Here is a 19,606-nt window from a genome sequence, read left to right as displayed (position 1 = left end):
AAAGTGTCTACCACAGATGAACTTCTTATATCAATGGAATATGAGTATTTAACATAGTAAATACTGCCAGATTATTAACAAAATATTGTAATTTTGGAGTTTATAGCTGTGCCCACAACAATCAGCAGGTTGCAATATGGGAAATGCTGTTCCAAATCCTTCTCTTTACCCAAAGAACACAGGTGAATGGCTGCAGAAAAAGAAACTTGTGGTTTAGAGATCACTTAACAGAGATGTATTGGAAAGGAAAAAAAAAAGCAAAAAAAAACCCAAAAAGTTTCTTGATTTGGGTGCTAGAAAAAGGAGAGTCATTATTTCAAACAAGAACAGATCTTACTGCAGATGTTTTGGTGCATAGTACAGTGAGAATATGGAATTGGGTTTTTTTTCACCAAACTTTAATAGTCTTGAAAACTGGGTCAACTTCAGTGTAAATCAGCACATCTGATCACTAAGGATATTTTGTAATTAGCTCAGAACAACAGCATAGCAATATATGGAAATTAGAGAGCTTCAAAGCCTGTGGGATTTTTTCATTGTATGGCTGTCCAAATGTCCCACTAATTTCCATTCTATGTGTTTGCAAAACTATCTAAGAAAGCTTGACCATATCTGCAGCCCTAAAAAGTTGCTCCAAATTGTGGCTGTCTCACTGTTGCAATAAAAATTAGATTTAGCAGTTGTATTCTCAACTGTTCTCAAGCAGTGCTAACATCTACTGACTGCATTTCTTTCCAGACAGCAACCCAGGAACAGAAAGAGCTGTCTGCTGCTCAGTGTTCAGGGCTCCTAAATGTCTGAATATTGGAAAAACCCAAAGTCCTAGAAGAAGACCCACAAGCTCACAAATGGTATGATCTTCCTAAGAGCCTACTCACACAAAATGCTTGGTGCACATCCCCTGTCCTGACAGCACCTGTGGTATTCTCAAGTTGTGTGTCCAGAAATGGATCAGCAAAAGGCAGAGATTCTAGTGAGACTGAGGCAAGACAGGGCTATGAAATCTGCAGGTGATAGACAGGGAAGGGTTTGCAGTCCTTAGCAAAGTATTTTATTTCTCTGTAGCAAGTCTGGAACAGGCAAATGCAAGCAGTATACAAAACATGTCACACATACTCCAATTATGTAGGAAAGTCCCCTTCTTATCTATCTAGATACAAGTAAATTTAAAAATCCAGATGAATATCCACTGGGAAAACAAGATTTGGGTTTTCAACTCCCTGGAAAATGCAACTGCTCTTCATCATCTCTGCAGATTCGCCTCAGAGAGGTGGATGGTGACAACCAGCCCAGAACTGGCAGGATAGGAGCTGTGACCCGAGCTTGATGGATGGAAGCTGCATCCATTGCCTGGCTGCCAGCTTTCACATGTCCTACAACAACTTCAGACCATGGAATTGTGGTTTCTATGAGTCGTGGAGGACACAGCTACCTTTGAAATTATAGGAAAGAGGAAAAACGTGCAAATAAACACATGCATGAGACCAACTGAGTCTGAAGGCATGAGAGCAATAGGAAAAGCATTGGCAGAAGAGGAGTAAAACACTCTTTTTATAGCTGGACTCGATCTTAAAGGTCTTTTCCAACCTAAAATGATTTTATGATTCTGTGAGCTAAGTATGTATGAAAGCTTACCACAAGATGGTGCAAAACCAGAGAAAGTCCTAATTTATGCCCAAGACTCACTCTAACAACTTTGGCTACAAAAGCAGCATGAGAACATCCACCAGGTGTCAGGCCAAGGGAAATATAAATGACTTTTTTTTCTTTTACTTGAGAAAGACAGTAAGAATAGGCAAAGGTTTTCAAAACTTAACTGCTCGTATGAAATTTTAGCGGTGCTCCTCTGTGTAGACCCCCAAAGCACAGTGACTTCAGGGATGTAACCCACCACCATCAAAATTCTCATTGAAAGCTTTGTGTCTGTGGGGAATTAGCTAATGTAGCATAAATAACCAAACCCAGAGCATTAACTAGAGAAATAGCAACACAGGGTTGGGTAAAACAGTAAGAATGAAAAAGAAGCAAAACCCAACAGTGGAAAAGAAAAAGTTTCCAAGAAGGATTCTCAGGCAATGCAAGTTGTATTACTTGGGCAGTCATCCATCCTAGAATAGTTCAGTTCAGATGAATCAGTACTAATTCGCAGAAGTTTCCAGGGAGGATTCTCAAGCAATGAAATTTGTGATTTATGCAGCAGGCTAGGGTATTTTTATTTTTATTTATTTATTGCCATAAGTTTCCACAATTTCCTATCAAGCTTTACTCTTCTCTTTCCATAACAACAAAAAAAAAAGAACAGAAAAAACCAAACCAAAGAAAACCAAACCAAACCAAAACAAAAACCAAAATGAACAAAACCCAACAAAACGACAACAACAAACAAACAAAACCCCAACCAACCAATCCAAAACAAACAAAAAAACCAATGAGGAGACATACAAGGGAGAGTTTGCCCGTTTCAGCAGGAGGTTTGTTAACTTTTATCTCTTTATAGAGGCTTGAATACTGCCGTCTCCCCTGGAGCTACTGACTCCAGCAGCAGAACATCCCGCTCAGGCCTGTATCCTGCCGGTGCTCGGGGCCCAGACGAACCCCACTATCCCCTCCCCAGTGTCCCGGTGTCCCCCGGGGCCCCATCGGGGCGAGGGAGCTCCCCGGCGGGGCGGGGCGGGGGCGGGGCGGCGCATGCGCGGCGGCCCTTGTTTTTCGCACGGCTTATAAGGCGGGGCCGGCGGCGGTGCCGGGAGCGCCTTTGTGGGGAGACGCCGCGCCGGCACCAGCTCCCCCCGCGCCGCCCGGGCTGGGGCCGGGGCTCCCCGCCGCCCCCATGAGCCGGCTGTAAGGTACGCGCCGCCGCGCCCCTTCGCCCGAGGGGTTCGGGGTTGCTTGTTTTTGGGTTCCCTCCCCCCCCTTCCTCCTCCTTTTTTTTTTAACAGACTATTTTTGTACACTTTGCTATAAAACCATGGTGCTGGGGAAGGTGAAGAGTCTGACGATAAGCTTTGACTGTCTGAATGACAGCAATGTCCCCGTGTACTCTAGCGGGGATACGGTCTCAGGAAGGGTCAGTTTAGAAGTAACTGGGGAAATTAGGGTGAAATCCCTCAAAATTCACGCGAGGGGACACGCTAAAGTGCGTTGGACTGAATCGAGGAATGCTGGATCCAACACTGCCTATACACAGAACTACACCGAAGAAGTGGAGTATTTCAACCATAAGGACATCCTGATCGGCCACGAGAGAGGTAAGGGCTGCCCTTCATCGTGCTGCTTTACTTTGGGGGGGAAAAACCCGCATCGCTGCATCAGCCCAGTTTATCCTGCTCGTTTTTAATGTATGCAGTGGAGAGCAGGACATGCCCAGGGTCATACCTTGGCGAGTTATAGGCAATGCATCTGCAAAGTACCTGCAAGCAGGGCTCCTTTGAACTACCTGCCCTTCAGCGCGACCATTTATTAACAACTTTTTTTTTTAATGTGCTACCTTTTTTTCCTTGCTAATATTGAGTAGGATTTGCCCGTTCGTGGGAAAACAGCTGTAAAATCAGAGCCAGATAGGCACCGCACGACTTTATTGGCAGAATCCTGACAAATCCTGAAACACAATGAAAGCGTAAAAACCATACTTTTTGACACATGCGGGGTTTTGCTGAGGCTACTGGGATAATAATACAATGAATTTTTCAGGAAGGCTCGTTATTGGCAAATAAGATTCTCTGTGCCTTATTTTGACATATCACCACCCCACGTGTCTTTTTTTTTTTTCTCTCATTTTCTTTTACCCCCTCGTTGTAAACCGCTTTAATTTCCTCGGACCCCCGTCGGCGGGACGGGGTGGGGAGTGTCACCCCCGTATAACGAGGTGTCCGAAAAGCCCTTGATAGGTAGCAAAAGGGGGGAAGAGGGGAAGCGGTGTTGCGTAATGGGAGCATCCCTCCCAAAACTGGGGAGATCGGGACCTCCTGCTCCCCTATTTCCCACCCGACCCGCCGCATTGTCCCCACGGAGTGCAGACCACCGTCCCCGGCGGGCTGGGAGCGCCGGGGTCCGGGCGGTCTGTGTGGTTCTTGGTTGGTTGTTTTTTTTTTCCCCCCCGAAGTTCGCAGCCTTTGTTCGAAGCGGTTCAATCCTGTTTGGGACCGGCTGAGGGGGGGCGGTGCGCCGCCCGCTCCGCGCAGATTGGCCGCACGCGTCAGGTGGTGACGATGACTTAATTCCCCAGCGCAATAAAATAATGTTAAAAACCTGTTATGTAATTTTTTTGTGTGCTGCTTACCTTTTCTTTTTCTTAAATATGCATCATATTCACTGCAGCGATGCGGTATTTCTCCTTTTTTCGGGGAAGAAAAAAAATGTAATTTTTTGAACAGCTCTGGGCGGCCCTGAGCCCATCACCGACCATTCTTGAACTTAACTCAGTAGCAGAGCTGGGGGCTTTATTTATTTATTCTTTAATTAATGCCTCGCGCACACCTCACTAACGAGGTGACTTACTTGCGGCTCCCTCCCTTCTCCTGTCGCTGCTGCCTCAAAAAAAAATCACTCGCCCGAGCGAAACTTCCTGGGTGCCAGGAACGTGCGGACACGCAGGAGCCGCCCGTGGCATGAGCGCGCGCCCCGCGGAGCTGCCGCCGCCGGCCGCGTTTCAATGAGCGCCCCGAGCGCTGAGCCTCGGCCCGGCCGCGCCCCCCGCCGCGCCCTGATTGGCCGGCCGCCGTTTGTTGCCCTGTTGCTAAGGCGATGCCCGTCGCTGATTGGCGGGGCGCTGCCCTCGGGGCGAAGGGCGCAGGTTCCCCTGCTTATCCCCGGGCGGGCAGCGGCCGCTCCCCGACGGGCTGGCGAAGCCCCTCCGAGAGGGAGGGCTGTGCCCAGTAACGTCCCCGCCGCGGGCCTGTCGCCGGAGGGGTCCCGGCGGGGAGCGGCGGGGTCCGCCCTCGGAGGGCCGCGGGCACAGCGCACAGCGCGTGCCTGCGAGCGGCGGGGCTGGCGGCGCTCCGCGCGCGCCGGTTCAGGCCGGTCGGCTCCGGCTCCGGCTCCAGCCCGCGCTGATTGACAGCTCAGCACTTGTTTACCGCGGCGGGACTGCTGAGCTGGCAGGAAAGGGGGAGGGAGCCAGGCTGTGGGGAGCGGAGCCGCAGCCGAGAGCGCCGCTGCCCCCTACCCTCGGAACAACGTTGAAAAAAAAAATTTTTTTTTTTTTAAAAAAAAAAATTAAAAACTCACACACACATACCCTTATGGTGATACGTTATGCCGCCCTTTCAGCGCGTTTTCCTGACCTGTGTTGGGTAATGCTTCGTGCTTGAAGGTGCATTTATGTCCACATCTTGCTGAGGGTTTTTTTTTTTAATATTTTTTTTTACTGTTTGTTCTTTTTTTATTATTATTATTTTACTTAAGATTTTCAATGTTTGCACTGTAGGAAGTGGAGCATCGGTGCTTCTGTAGGACAATGGGAACTTACAACCCTCCTGCGTGCCTCCATTAGCGCTTAAGACTGCTACACATATGCTCTTTCCTTTCACTTTGTCTCGCTATATCTCCATTTATTATTCCAGCCGTTTTTATGTGTAAGGTGCTCAGTTATTTTTTACAAAACTTTCTATTTTGACCAAGTCAGCGTTTTTCTGGTCTTATGTCAGAATAAATGTCAGTTTTCTTGTGGCATATAAAGTAATCATGACCATGACCATAAACAAGGGGCAGCATTCCTGGCAGAAAACCAGCAAGTGTCTGGGTCTTGCTGTCTAAACAAGATCAAGTTAAACCTCCCCCCCCCCAAAAAAAAAAAACACCAAAAAAACCTTAGCTCTAGACAGTGTTAATCGGGCAGCCTGCCATTTTCTGTGTCCCTGACTTTGTCTGGTGCTTTCCTGGTGGTGCTTGTACACTGTTATTCCGTTCTCACACTTTTTTATGATTAACGGCCTGACACCGTTGCCAGGCTGGAGATACAAAGAAGCTAAATTACTACATTTAATCTTAAACAGCAGACTCGGTACAGTTAATGCTGCTACAGAGCCATCTCTGGTTCATTCTGACTAGCAATTGCTGTGGAAAGCAGCATGATTTCCATTACAGATCTTACACGCAGGCCTTGAAATGGCAGCAGTTGAAACTGTGTCAGTGTTCAGAGGCGGGATTATAAATTAAAACAAATTTTTCTGCTTCTTTGTAAAGTGAATGTGGCAATCTTGCCTGCCTTTCTGTTGGTCAGAGTTCTCCCTGCATTCCAGCAGTTAATAACCAATGGACTGGAGGGCCTTGTTTCTGGTGCATCACGTTCTTTAAAGTGTTGTAATGTGTGTGAAAATCTCTTTTATTCTGGAAGAGAAGCCCATGCCTTATATGAAATGTGTGCAGATGGAATAGCATGTTGGTTTTTCTCTCCTCTAGATGATGACAACTCAGAAGAAGGCCTTCACACCATCCTTTCGGGAAGGCATGAATATGCATTCAGCTTCGAGCTTCCACAGACGTAAGTACCCCCACACAGTCCTCAGGCCCTGCTGCCCACCCGCCTGACCAAAACTCCTGCTGTGGGTGGAGGGGAAACCTTTTCAATGGTAGTAGGAATTGTGCTCCAACATGCAGCAGAGAACATACTCTTGTTACACTGAAGAGGTTGCTTTTACACTGATACACGTTCTTTTTCTTTTTATAGCTGCCACAAAAAGGTTCATTGCTGCCCAGTTGCTCACTTTCTTTTGACCAAGTCCTACTGACTTTTAGGTATTCCAATCTACTACCCCTTCCAAAGAGGAGGGAGTGGAATTTGAACTGCCACTGGAGTCCTGCAGAGTAGCTGAGATACCTTCTAACTCAGTCGGCCATTTACTGGAGCTATGCAGACCAGCAGAACTAGAGATAAGATCAGAGTGGAATTGTTTGGCCTCAGTCTGGGACAGATGCATCTGGAAGAGATGCAGCAAATTTAACCAGATTTCAACAAAAGAGAAGGTTGTTTGTACTCAAATAGGATGTATATACCCTGGCTAGCCTTTCATGCAGAAAGGAAGGGTAGAAGTAAGAAAGTTCCCATACCTAATCCCATTTGCCTTAGAAAGCGCAGGTGAAGCAAGAGTGAGAGCAGAAGTGTTAAGATAAAGATTGTTCCCCCATCACTGTCTGAAATGTGTAATGTAGACATTGTGCAATATTTATACATAGAAGAGTTAACAATATGGAAATGAGCTAAAATACAAGTTGCAATAAAATTAAATACACAGGAAAAGGAGGAGTCTGAATAAGGATGGAAAAAGGAGCCTTTTGCTGTAAAGGGCAAGTAGTGAAGTCATTAAAGTTTTGAAAGTCACTGGCAATTTGGCAGTGTGTTATGCAGAATAGCTCACTACCTAATATTAAAGCTGTTTATTGGAAGTGGTGGTTTTAGCGGAACCTGCAGATGATAAACGCTTTACAGGTCAGTTTCAAAGTGTACAGCACAGAACTTCTACACTATTCCAGTAACATTTACTATGAAGACCTTACAGGCAAGTTAGCATTGTGTGAAAATCTCAACTGCAAGAAGAAGTAAGGCTAATACTGATTTTCGCTTGATTTGGAAGGGGCATTTAAAAAACCCCACCCCAAAATATCATATACATGAACATGTAATGCTGAGCTTGTAGTGAAACAGCCAGCCAGCAAAATATCACAAGTATTGGTCAAAGTACAGGTTCTTTTTAAGTGACCTGAAGGAATAACTATTAAACCAGTTTTTGATAGTACTGAAAAAGGGTGATATTAAAAGCTTGAACTTTGACACTTCATGGTTACGCTACTTACTTGCTAATGTCCATGGAATACTTCCAAAATCGACTTAAACTTCAGAATAACAACAGAAAGATGTGCACCATCCTGACTGATTTTTGCCCTACAGAACATGAGGCAGAATGAAACATTGGAGATGGATTAGAAAATCTTTTTAATTGGATTATTAGGGGGAAAAACATAAACATGTCAGATGTGCAAATAGACAAGTCAAACCTGTAACTGAAAGAATAATTCTAGTAAAGCACTAGCGTGGCTAGTATTACTCCCTATGGAAAATATGGAAACTTTGCAAATAATTTATTTTTAATGTATATGTAACAGTATATTCAAAACATAGTAAAATGGAAAAAGAAGAGTTATGGAAAACTACTGTTAATTGGAAATATTGGACTACAAAGATACTTCGTGTTGCGTTTTAGGATATTACAGTAAAAAAGGCAACGCTTAAAGGTCTGGAAAACCTTTCCACATTATCTCTCTTCCAGCTCCTAAAATAGACTTACTTGATGTATCAAAGTTCAGAGTAGAGTAGTCTTGATGATTTCATGTGTGTATATATATGTACGTATATATATGCTTGTATATGTACATCCTTATGTATTATAAATGTTTTAAGCTGGTCTCATCAAGGTAGAGGAAAATTAGAAGGTGCTCAAAATAGCCTCTGTCTTCAGAACTCCCAAGTTGGAATATTTACTCTGCTTTAGGGTGAAACTAACTACAAAAACGCTGAGTTACAGTTAAAGTTAACCTCATACTGAGCTACTGGCCAAGTTAAGTAATAGACAATGATTTACAAAATGCAATATCCAAAACTGTAAATGGTTTATACTAGTGCTAATTTTAAGTTGGTAATCAAATTTTAGCCTTGAATTTGCATGCTTTACTCTAGATGTGAAAGTAGCCTCTTCAGTTTAAAAGAAATGTGTACTCTCCTGGCATTTTCTAGTACAATTCTTTAATTGATTCTTAAAATCTATGCAAAACTACGGTAGGATGAATTGGAGATGATTTTTTCTCCCATCTTTAATCTTGAATTTTTCTGAGATATGGAAACTTTGCAAATAAGTTACTCTTCATTAAGTACTACAGTGCATTAAAAATGCAGTTCTATATACTAATCCCTGACCTGATCAATTCAATTTTGACCTTTGTGTCCTGCACAGACCACTTGCTACCTCATTCGAAGGCAGACATGGCAGTGTGCGCTATTGGGTGAAAGCCGAATTGCATAGGCCTTGGTTTCTACCAGTAAAATTAAAGAAGGAATTTACAGTCTTTGAACATATAGATATCAACACTCCTTCATTACTGGTAAGAATTGACAGAATTATTCATTTTTTGTTCCTGGCATAAAAAATAATGAAGTATAGTAACTGAAATACTATCCACATCTAATTCTATCTAATACTTATTTGCTACTTTAGTTATGGCCAATCATCTCAGTATTTCATTAGTTCAGCAACTCTGATATTTTGAAAGCTATGTTTTCCTGTACTTGGAGTTGCTTCACTTTTAAGATATGTAAAATGGCTTTATCAATTTAAATTGATAATACTAAATTGTTAAGAAGGAAAATTTTGAGAACTGAACTGTTCCTCTTTGATTTTGAATAAAGGAACAGTGAAATTTTCAAGAATTATGACAGACTGCTAACTGAAAAATGCAAAGTAAAAAATATACTGGTGTGCATAATTGATAATTTCCATATGGATAGTTTTCTACCAGTGGGGAGAAATTATCACAATTCTCTATAATCTTTTTCTGAAATGTCATTTCATTAAAATAATTTCAGTATCACAACTGCTTTCAATGAGGATTTGATTTCAGTCTGGCCTAAAATTCCATTCCCCACCCCCACTTCTTCAGATGCCCCCTTACGGGGGGGGGGGGTGGAAAACCTCAAAGTCCATTGAAATAGGTTTCTTGTGTGTATGGGTGAAAAATCAGACTTGCAAAGGGACATTGGTCTTGCACAAATACCCTTAAAATCAAAAGACTCTCATTCGACTTTAATGGGCTTTGGATCAAGTCCTAAATCCTAGTGTCGTGTAAAATAACAAAGTCTGTTTAATATAGATGAAACAGGATCTCTTTGCAACAGGAAATAGCAGGAGTCAAGGTTACAGTATTTAAACTTAGTTATTGTTTCTGAAATAGTGTACTGAAAAGACCTTCTAGTTTAATGATAAATTAAAAGCTCTTCCAACAGTATGCTGAGATATATAGGCTATAAAACCTTTTCTTAAGCTATGCTATATTTATTTGTGTATAAAAACCTGTTCTAAATGTGACTGTAGTAGAAGTAGAAGTCTAACAAAAAAAGCAGTGTTAGTATGGAATTAGAATACACTTTACAGTTTGCATAGTGCATTTTGCTTGAGAATTCTTCCTCTAAATAAAACTAGCTATGCTTATCAAAGTGTGTAATAAGTACATTATTAAAATAATTTTTTGGTCTTGATTAGAATAGGTTAAAAGAGTCATAGAGCTCTCAATTGAATGGACAATGTTGTTTTTTTCTTGCAGTCACCCCAAGCAGGCACAAAAGAAAAAACTCTCTGTTGTTGGTTTTGTACCTCAGGCCCAATATCCTTAAGTGCCAAAATTGAAAGGAAGGGCTACACCCCAGGTATGTAACAGAAGTAATTATAGGAAATGTTTTTCCTTCCCTTTTAAAATGACACTTTGTACTTAACTGCTGTTATATAAAAGAAACATTTTAACTATTCTTACCACCTCAGTTTGCATTCATCAGGCTTGCTATTTCTAAACAACTGGCTTTGTTAACTTGCTATGTCTCCAGATTGTCAAAGGGCATCTGCTTCTATTAGACCTGTGCATTTTTCTGCCAGAAGTATCTCATGCTGACCTTATTCCTGTTAACATCAGTAGGTGTTGTTCAAAGTGTAGAGCATTGCTAGCGCATTACAACAATACACAGTATATGGCAATTTGCTTCAGTTGTCATGCAAATATAAAGAGAACATGAAATTGTTTTGTTTCAGGTGAGTCAATTCAGATCTTTGCTGAGATTGAGAACTGCTCTTCCCGTGTGGTGGTGCCAAAGGCAGCCATTTACCAAACACAGGCATTTTATGCCAAAGGAAAAATGAAGGAAGTCAAACAGCTTGTTGCCAACCTGCGCGGGGAATCCTTGTCATCTGGCAAAACGGAAACCTGGAATGGCAAACAGTTGAAAATTCCACCTGTTTCCCCTTCAATCCTTGACTGTAGTATAATTCGTGTGGAGTATTCACTGATGGTATGTTGGGTGGTTTGTTTCACTTGAGCATGAGTAGTTTCCATTATTCCTTGCAGATTTTTAGCAAAACATTGTGTGCTGCTAACTAGTTAGAAAAGAAATACATAACCTACCATTAGCATCCTGACAGAAATTCTGTAAATAAATTCAGTTTAAATCTTGCATGTTCTATAAAGCAGTTTTGCCATGCCAGATAAGCAAATGTGTTATGAGTAGGCAACATTTCCAAGTGAGGGCTTGTGTTAAGAATCTTTAGCTGCTTTTGACTTGGGGAGCTTTTTATCTCTCTAGGGACATTGGCTCCAAAACAAACAAACAAAAAACTTCAGTTCCTTCTGAAGAATTCCATGGGCGGAGACTTTAGTCTAATAATTATGAAGTGCAGGTACAAAGCTATTTTTAATCATACACCTCTTTGATGTTCTTTAGGTATATGTTGATATTCCGGGCGCCATGGATTTATTCCTCAACTTACCACTGGTCATTGGCACCATTCCTCTACACCCGTTTGGCAGCAGAACATCAAGTGTGAGCAGCCAGTGTAGCATGAACATGAATTGGCTTGGTCTGACGCTGCCTGAAAGACCAGAAGGTAACCTGACAAAACAAGTCTGTTTTGATTTTTGTCTGCTTTATTCATTGCTGTCATGCAAACAGACACAAATTACATCTCTGATAATAAAGCCCACAGGAAATCCCTTGTGGATGTTTCCTTACCACCTGCCTGTCCTGTGTAGAAGAACAGAGTTTCCTCCCTGTCTTCCTCTCTTGGGGACAAGCAGTAGAATCCAGCTGCTTGGACACTGGCATGGAATGCCATTGTACCTGGGCAGAATTAATCCTGCCTCCAGTATCCCAATTGCATCCTTGATTATAAGGCATTGTAACCTGTCAAAGTAGCAGTTATGGCAGGTGACGTTTACCATCCTTAGTATCCAAGGCTTTGTGAAAAGATAGTGTAATCCATTGCAGTGGGAATCGTTTGTCAAAGGAGAAACTCTGTATCTCTTTCCCTCTTTTTGGATATAAGTACCTGGGGTGTTTTGTGTGCAAATCTCAGACTGATTTGTGGAGCCCAAAGAAATGCAATATGCTAATATTCCTGCCTGTACAGAAATTCAGTATTTTGAGTATGCATTAAATTTTAAGAGATATTTAACCACAATAAACAACAGTCAGTCTGCTGTTGGATTTGAGCATAGTCTTAAAGTAAACCGTAACAGCCTACCCTCCCTTTCAATGTTCAAGAACTGGAAAAATCACTGAAGTTACTTATCTACCTGCATTTTACACTTTACAATGATAAAAGTTTTAATATTTATCATGTTATATGTTCTGACATGCATAAGAACTTGTTGTTCGAACTGCGTGTGCCTTTTCCCTGCAGCACCTCCCAGCTATGCAGAAGTGGTCACAGAGGAACAACGACAGTCCAGCCTTGCACCCTTAGGTGCTTGTGATGACTTTGAGAGGGCACTTCCAGGACCATTGTTTGCATATATCCAGGAGTTCCGTTTTCTGCCTCCACCCCTCTATTCAGAAGTAGGTACCTCAGAATATAATCACGAATTCAATGTTTTTCTGATTGGAAAAAAATGTAGGAAAGTGTTTCTGCTTTATAAAAAACAGGAAGAATAATTAAAATTATGAACAGAAGATAAGGAAACTTTGTTTTAGCAAAGTGCAGATAAATTGCATCAATAATTTTTCAGGATTCTTTACTATTCTAACGCTTTGTAGAAATTTCCAAGCTGTTATGCACCCTCTGGGCAACTTCGTTAAAACCTTGTATTATATATATAACACATGCATTGATGAACACCAACATTTTGAGTGTACAGATGCACAACCTGCTAATGTTTTTCACCTCTACTTTATAAAAGTACTGTTTATTTTAGGTTCTGTGTATCTATTGCTTTCAGAAGTTCTATGTAGAGAAGTTGCAAAGGTATTCTTTCTGACTTAGGTTTCTCTAAATGCACAGTTTCAACATTTGTCTGTAGTTTTAAGTTCTGTGAAAGCCGCTCAGTAACTGGGACATGACTTCAAAAGCTCTCTATGTTCATATTTTTTGAGAGAAAAGAGGTGGTATAGGACAGAATAGTGTCCTTTGGCTAAAACTTGCCTGGCTTTCACCCACTCCTGATTTTTTTTCTTTTCCTCTTGTAACACTTACCTGCCATTAAGTGATTGAGTGGGCAGTGAGTGATGTGTTTTTTGTCTGCTGGAGTCTTATCTGAAAACTCTTTCATAGCTTAACACTAGAATACAACTCAGGCCCTTTTGTTTAGAGATTTAGAAAGAAGCCTTTACTTTGTCCTAAAAAATGGCTTTCTAAAATTAACTGACCAAACTATATACTAGACTTACCATTAAGTTAGCGTGTTCTTCACCCATTCCTTTTGTAGAAAGGAAGAAGACATAATGTGTGGAACACATGAACTTCCAAGACATTTTATGGGGTGTTTGAGGATTAATTACCTATAAATTAAGTAGAAGGAGGTTTTGTGCCTTTCTAAGCAAAACGTCTTCTGAAATTAATGTAGTGTTTTAAGTTACATGTTTAGTGATGAGCCAGGTTGTCTTTTTGTGTACAATAAATAAATAAAAATATTTCTGTCCTACTAAAACAGATTTTCCAATTTTTTAATTACTTCTTTGTGCTTATCTTTAAATTGCCATCAACCTGTAGCTTAAAGTTTTCCATTAAGTTACTAGTTTGTCGTTGGAAGTTCGTCTAACTGTGCAGAGGTATTTCAGTTACTCGAATAACCTTTGGATTGGGAGTGCCATTTATCACTGATTGTCTTAGACTCATCAGTTTTGGTGGGTTTTTGTTCAGATTGTTTTATTTTCTAGCAATTGGCTAAAAATAACTTGGGTTGTTGGGTTCTTTCCCTCTTTTGTTTAGATTGATCCAAACCCAGATCAAACCACAGACGACAGACCATCTTGCCCCTCTCGTTGAAGGAATCCATAAGAAGCTGACTTGACTTGGGTTTTGAACCATACCTGCCGTGTTGAAGGTCAAGGCATCATAGTGGAGACGCTTTCAGAGAAAGTGGTTTTGCTCTTGCCTGTATGGTGAATAAATGAAAACAACCTGTGATCATGCTTTGAAGCCTGCAGTAACATTGTAGGACTGCTCCACATGCTTGAAGACCTGAGCTTTCCCCCCTCCCTCTTAAATACTGGCACATACTAGGAGCAGCCTTACTAACCTACAGTCATGTGTGTCCAAACACTCAAACATGTTAAGAGAGGGATGGCTTCCTCTTATGATTTGGAAATTTGCACATGCTTATTGCTTACATTGTGCGGTTCAGTGTCACTACAGCTTTTTCTCATTTATGCCGGACTGTTGTTACCCCTTTCTTATTTGTTTGTGGTCCGCACAATAAGGAGCAAAAGAAAGCTTTGACAAAAAAAAAAAAAAAAAAAAAAAAAAAAAAAAAAAAAAAAAAAAAAAACAAACAAACCAACAGCAACAGACTTTGACAAATGCACTGACTTTTCTTTTTTTTTAATTTAATGTAGCCTGGACTTTACCTGCATATGCACATGCTCAGAATTGTCCTAGTAGGCTGATCATGTATCACCTCTTCAGCTTGGATCCTATTGTGGATTTATTTACAAACATCAAATGCCTTCAAGCCAATCCTTCTTGCTTTATGTTTTGCAGCCTACTGTAGTAGATAAGCAACAGATGTGGGGATAGGGTGGGGGATGAAGAGTTAATAGACAGAAACTAATAGACTTCATCAAGATTGTATACCTTCTTGATTTCTTTTAAGAATTTGTTGCCTTTCTACTATTATCGCAAAGCAGCATTTTGTTACAGACTGCCTAAAAATCACTTAATCTCAGGTGAACTCATCACTTGCCAAACTGTTGGAATGCTATTTGTTTTGTTACATTGCACTGTTAAGTTCTTTTTTGTTTTGTGTTTGTATTTTGTTTTTGTTCTTTATTTGAGAGGGAGATCTGGAATAGGGACATACACAAAAGTTACAAAACCCACCCTCATTCCCATTCTCTTTCTGCATTATAAAAAAAGATGTTCAAGTTGTGAAGCTCTAAAAAAAAAAAGGCACAAATGAAAGCAGCACCAGCAGACATCAGCTCTTCCTCAAAAAAATTTTAAAAGGAAATAGTCATACACTGTCTAGGATTCATAGACAGATCAATATCTCAAGTAGGTAGGGATGGGAAGGGAAAGTAAATCTATTTTTATATATAGCTACTTAATCACCAAAAATTCTATATATAATAAGTCTAGTAGAAAGTATATTTCAAACTGCAGGAAAAGCTTGTATTATGCTAAGAGCTCAGTTTGTGCACTTTGTATTATCTTCAGGGTTTATGATACTGTAAAAGACTAGAAGTATAATTAAACTGGGAAGGATCAGTGTTACCAGCCATACTTAGATACAAGTTATCTGGAATTGCTTCCACGATTACATCTTAATGTGGTACTCTCAAGAGCTTTAAAACAAAGAGAACAGTGAGTTTTACTGTATATTCATTCAAAATGCAAGAAATTATGTGGAAAGAGCACTTGCCCTTGAGTGTGCCCGAAGAGAAAGAGTGCAAGGGAGCCGTTAGATGTGCTAATGTGAATACCAGCGCTTACAGGCTAGAGAAGTATAATGGAAGTCAACTTTCCTTTTCAGAAACCGTGTAACACAGACCACTGACAAAGGGACACCGTTCTGGTCTTGACTACTTAAACAAATCAAGATGTAATCCATCAAATACTTATCTCCTTGTGCAATAAAACAGCTCACAGAGTGGAAGAGGAGAGGCTGGTGTTTTTGCATGGTGCTCATTCTTAAAAACCTCTGCCTTGTTTTTAAGGCTTCATCAATGCGACAAAATAGGCTTTTCCATAAGTGGCCTTTATGAGAACATGAAGGATAATTCATGTTTCAGAAATGACAACAGGGTGATAAAATATAAATGAGTCGCGTTTTAAGTGATTCAGTTAAAAGGCTTGGGCTTTGAACAGGAATACTGGTGAGAAGGAAATTAGATTATGTCTTATGTTACTAAGCCAATTTTGTGGATGTCCCTTCCTTCTACCCTCTCCAACCAGACAATTTTAAAAGCTGATGGGATCGTAGGTGTAAAAGGGCATTTGGTGGTTTTACTTTTTTTTCCTTTTTTGTTATTTTAACAGACTAGGGAACAATTGCTGATATACATAGCATTAAAGTACTTACCACAATATAATAGAAAATTGCATATGAAGCAGGATTGACCAATATCATAGCAATTGACATGGCATCAGAGCCTTTTTGATTAGAGCAAAAAAATTGTATAAGCTTATCAAATAAAGACTTCCAGTTTCAATTATGTTCATTATTCAGAGGCATTACTCTTCCACAAATGTTGGTCAATTCTCAGCATTATAAAACATGAGGTTCACAGTTGTAGCCCAGTATTTGATAGAGAATTCTGATCTGAATTAGGAAAAAGTAAGTAAAATCCAAACATTAGAGAAACAAAGTGCAATATTAAATGTTTGCTTTATAGATTATATTCTATGGCTGTTTGTATTTTTTGTTTGTTTTTAGTTTTGGTGCTGAATATGTCCTTGTAGACTCTGTTTCAAGAAAACGATATGTGGAAAACAGTTTAATTTTTCCTATTGCTCTTCCTTGTGAAAAATAAACTTTTGTAAAAAAAAAAAAGGTTTTAAATGTCATACCTATGTATAAAATAAAAACCACAAAGATCACATAATACAGGAATCTACTACAGGAACACATGTATTACCTGTCTCAAACTACATAGGGAAGAGCTGTTTCTAGAACTATACCACGAAGTACCACAGGAGTCTAGTTTTGGGATCCTTTGCCCCTTTTGTTTACATTGGTGAGCTCATGCGGCTGGGTCCCAGATGGGAAACTGTGGTTTCCTGAATGTGGAAATGCCTTTTCAGGATGCTGTGTTAGTATTGCATTGCAGCTGCAGTAACCCTGTTTCCAGGTGTCTGGTCCTTTCCCTTAGGGGTAACACACGTTTTGGAGGGGTAGGGGGAAATTGGGGGGTGACTCCAAAGGTCTAGTTTGCAGCTGGGACTTTGAAAAGTGGTTTGTTGAGTTGGGGTGTAGAAGGTGCCCTTTGCTGTTTCCTTGGAGGTGAGCAGATGTGGGCATGTCCACCTGTGCCCTGCACAGGTTGTTGAGTGTCCCCAGTGTGCCGGTGGTGTGGCATCTCCCTTCCACATACCACGCATGTGCGAAATGGATTCTCATTATCCTTCAAGATCAATGTCTCATTATCCTTCAAGATCAATGTGTCATTTGACCTAAGAGAAGCTTCATCAGGCAAACAGCCAGGGGCTTGAGCAGCCAGCCTGCCTGTGTCTCTCTGTTGGTGTCTAGGGTACTAGCAACCACTGTGTTCCCACAGGACTGTACCTTCCTTCCAGTGATGCAGCTGCTAGTGTGGGCAACACAAAACATCTAACCCAACATCCTACGTAATAAAAATAGAAACTTCTCTCCGAAATAGAGCATATTAGCTTAATTTTGAGTTTCTTATTGGTGAAGAATCCAGGCAGACTGAGGGTTTATTTCCCCCCCATTAATAACCCTGTTAACTTTGAGATCTGGTTTAAACCAACAAGAAACATGAAAAAGGTTGTCTTGTCATTTCACTTGTCTGCTCGGAGATCTGTTGTTGGTTAACCTCTGCTGGCAACTAAGCACCACACAGCTGCTCTCTTAGTCCCCCACCAACAGGATGGGGTAGAGTCGGAAGAGGAAAAGTGCAAAAATGTGTGGTTTCAGATAAAGACAGTTTATTAAAGCAAAAGCCACAGACACAAGCACAGCAAAACAAGGAATTCATTCCCCACTTCCAAAGGACAGTCTTGTGTTCAGCCATCTCCAGGAAAGCAGGACTCCATCATGCCTTAACGGTGACTTGGGAAGACAAACACCATCACTCTGAATGTACCCCCCACTTCCTCCTTTCGCCGGCTCTATATGCTGAGCATGACATCATATGGCCTAGAATATCCCTTGGGTCAACTGGGGTCAGCTGTCTGCTTGTATGCCCTCCCAACCCCTTGTGTACCCCCAGCCAGCTCACTGGCGGGGTGGCACAAGGAGCAGAAAAGGCCTTGATGCTATCTATATAAGCTCTGCTCAGCAATAACTAGAACATCTCTAGGTTGTCAGTGCTGTTTTCTGTGCAAATCCAAAACACGTCCCCATCCTGGCTACTGTGGAGAAAGTTAACTCTACCCTAACCAAAACCACAACAAGCTTCATATAGCTGAGTAGCAATATTTTATTTTATTTTTTTTTGTAATACCAGCACAACCCTTCTTAGGGTGTTTCCAATGCTATGTGACAGTGTTAGAATTTAAATTAACACCATTTAGGGGACACACACTGCCAAATCTCACATTTTCAGACCCGCACCTCTAACAATTAAACTTAGCTTTATTGTCAGCATTATTATATTGGAAGTTACCAGAGTTTTATTATATGAGATCTGATTTTTTAAATGCGGATGTTTCTTGATATAAATACCGGAGTGCATGTACAAAACTGAGCTACATTAGGAGGTAAAAGTAGTGGCTCTTCAGCATCAGCTGTCCTTAAGTGTACAGAACAGCAGGAGGTTTACAATTGCTTAAGCATTTGAGCTTTGAGAGGCAGTGTTGCAATGTTTATCAATACATTTGCTGGCAAATATCTAGCTAAACATGTACCTAGCACTTTTTAACTCCTTTTTAGATTTAAGCCTTTTTGTGTTTTATAGAAATGTATCACTACCTCGCCATAATCTTAGCTTTCCACAGCATAGCTAGAAGCACAAAGCCCAGCTGCAGTGAAGAAGGGTCTCCAGAAGCAGCATGTGAATCTGGGCAGCCACCCAACAATGTTTTTCCAAAGGAAAACATCTTTGGCCAGGCCAATGCTGCTGATTTGAATCAATTCCTGTGACTCTAGGTGCATGGCTATGGGCAACTCCACAGAGAGACAAATGTAGATTTTCAGTAGGCCAGTGCTGCAGGAGGACAGCTGTTCCTGATGCCACAGAGACCAGACTTCCCAAGTTTTTTGCATTTTGAGTGGAATCCCCTTTCAGAGATCCACAGACACTTGAGCAGTTACCAGGATTTGCACAGTATGACCGTTACTTGGATTTCAGCTCCTAGATTTTGATGTTTTTAGTGAAAGCCACTTGCAAAGGCACAGTGTCAGGCATGTTCCACCTGACCTCCAGACCATATCCTGGAAATAGGAGAAAAGTAACCTATTTCTTTTCCCGGCAATCATTCACTCCTGGAACTTCTCCACCTAGCTACAGCGCACTATTTTTAGAGCTGGATCCCCCTATCTCCTGGCCTGGACATTAGGACAGAGCAATAGTTTCTGAGTAGAGTCCAAGTGCTGCCACAAAATGCAAGTCGAACTGTGTACCTTTCACCTAGTCCAGTTCCTAATGGGAGATTCAGAGTTCAGAAGGACGCTGCATATTGAGTTTGCTTCAGGCCCCTTGCCTGAAATGTTTGTCATTGTGATGCCATTCAATCTTTCT

General features: G+C 41.2%; 1 protein-coding gene across 1 annotated transcript; it reads left to right on the top strand.

The window, feature by feature from the left end:
* The first annotated feature begins 2,798 nt into the window (after positions 1-2,798).
* ARRDC3 (arrestin domain containing 3) lies at positions 2,799-16,737 on the top strand. The gene is made up of 8 exons (XM_017812713.1): positions 2,799-3,248; positions 6,400-6,481; positions 8,946-9,093; positions 10,309-10,411; positions 10,788-11,044; positions 11,474-11,636; positions 12,432-12,586; positions 13,956-16,737. Exons 1-8 carry the CDS (start codon positions 2,969-2,971, stop codon positions 14,010-14,012), a joined length of 1,245 nt encoding a protein of 414 aa, XP_017668202.1. The 5' UTR covers positions 2,799-2,968; the 3' UTR covers positions 14,013-16,737.
* The last annotated feature ends 2,869 nt before the right edge of the window (positions 16,738-19,606 follow it).

Source organism: Lepidothrix coronata, unplaced genomic scaffold (assembly GCF_001604755.1).
Source record: "Lepidothrix coronata isolate B3197 unplaced genomic scaffold, Lepidothrix_coronata-1.0 Scaffold37, whole genome shotgun sequence".
In the NCBI taxonomy this organism is placed as follows: domain Eukaryota; kingdom Metazoa; phylum Chordata; class Aves; order Passeriformes; family Pipridae; genus Lepidothrix; species Lepidothrix coronata.
Note: the sequence above shows the minus strand (reverse complement) of the source record. Positions and strands in the feature narration are given on the sequence as shown.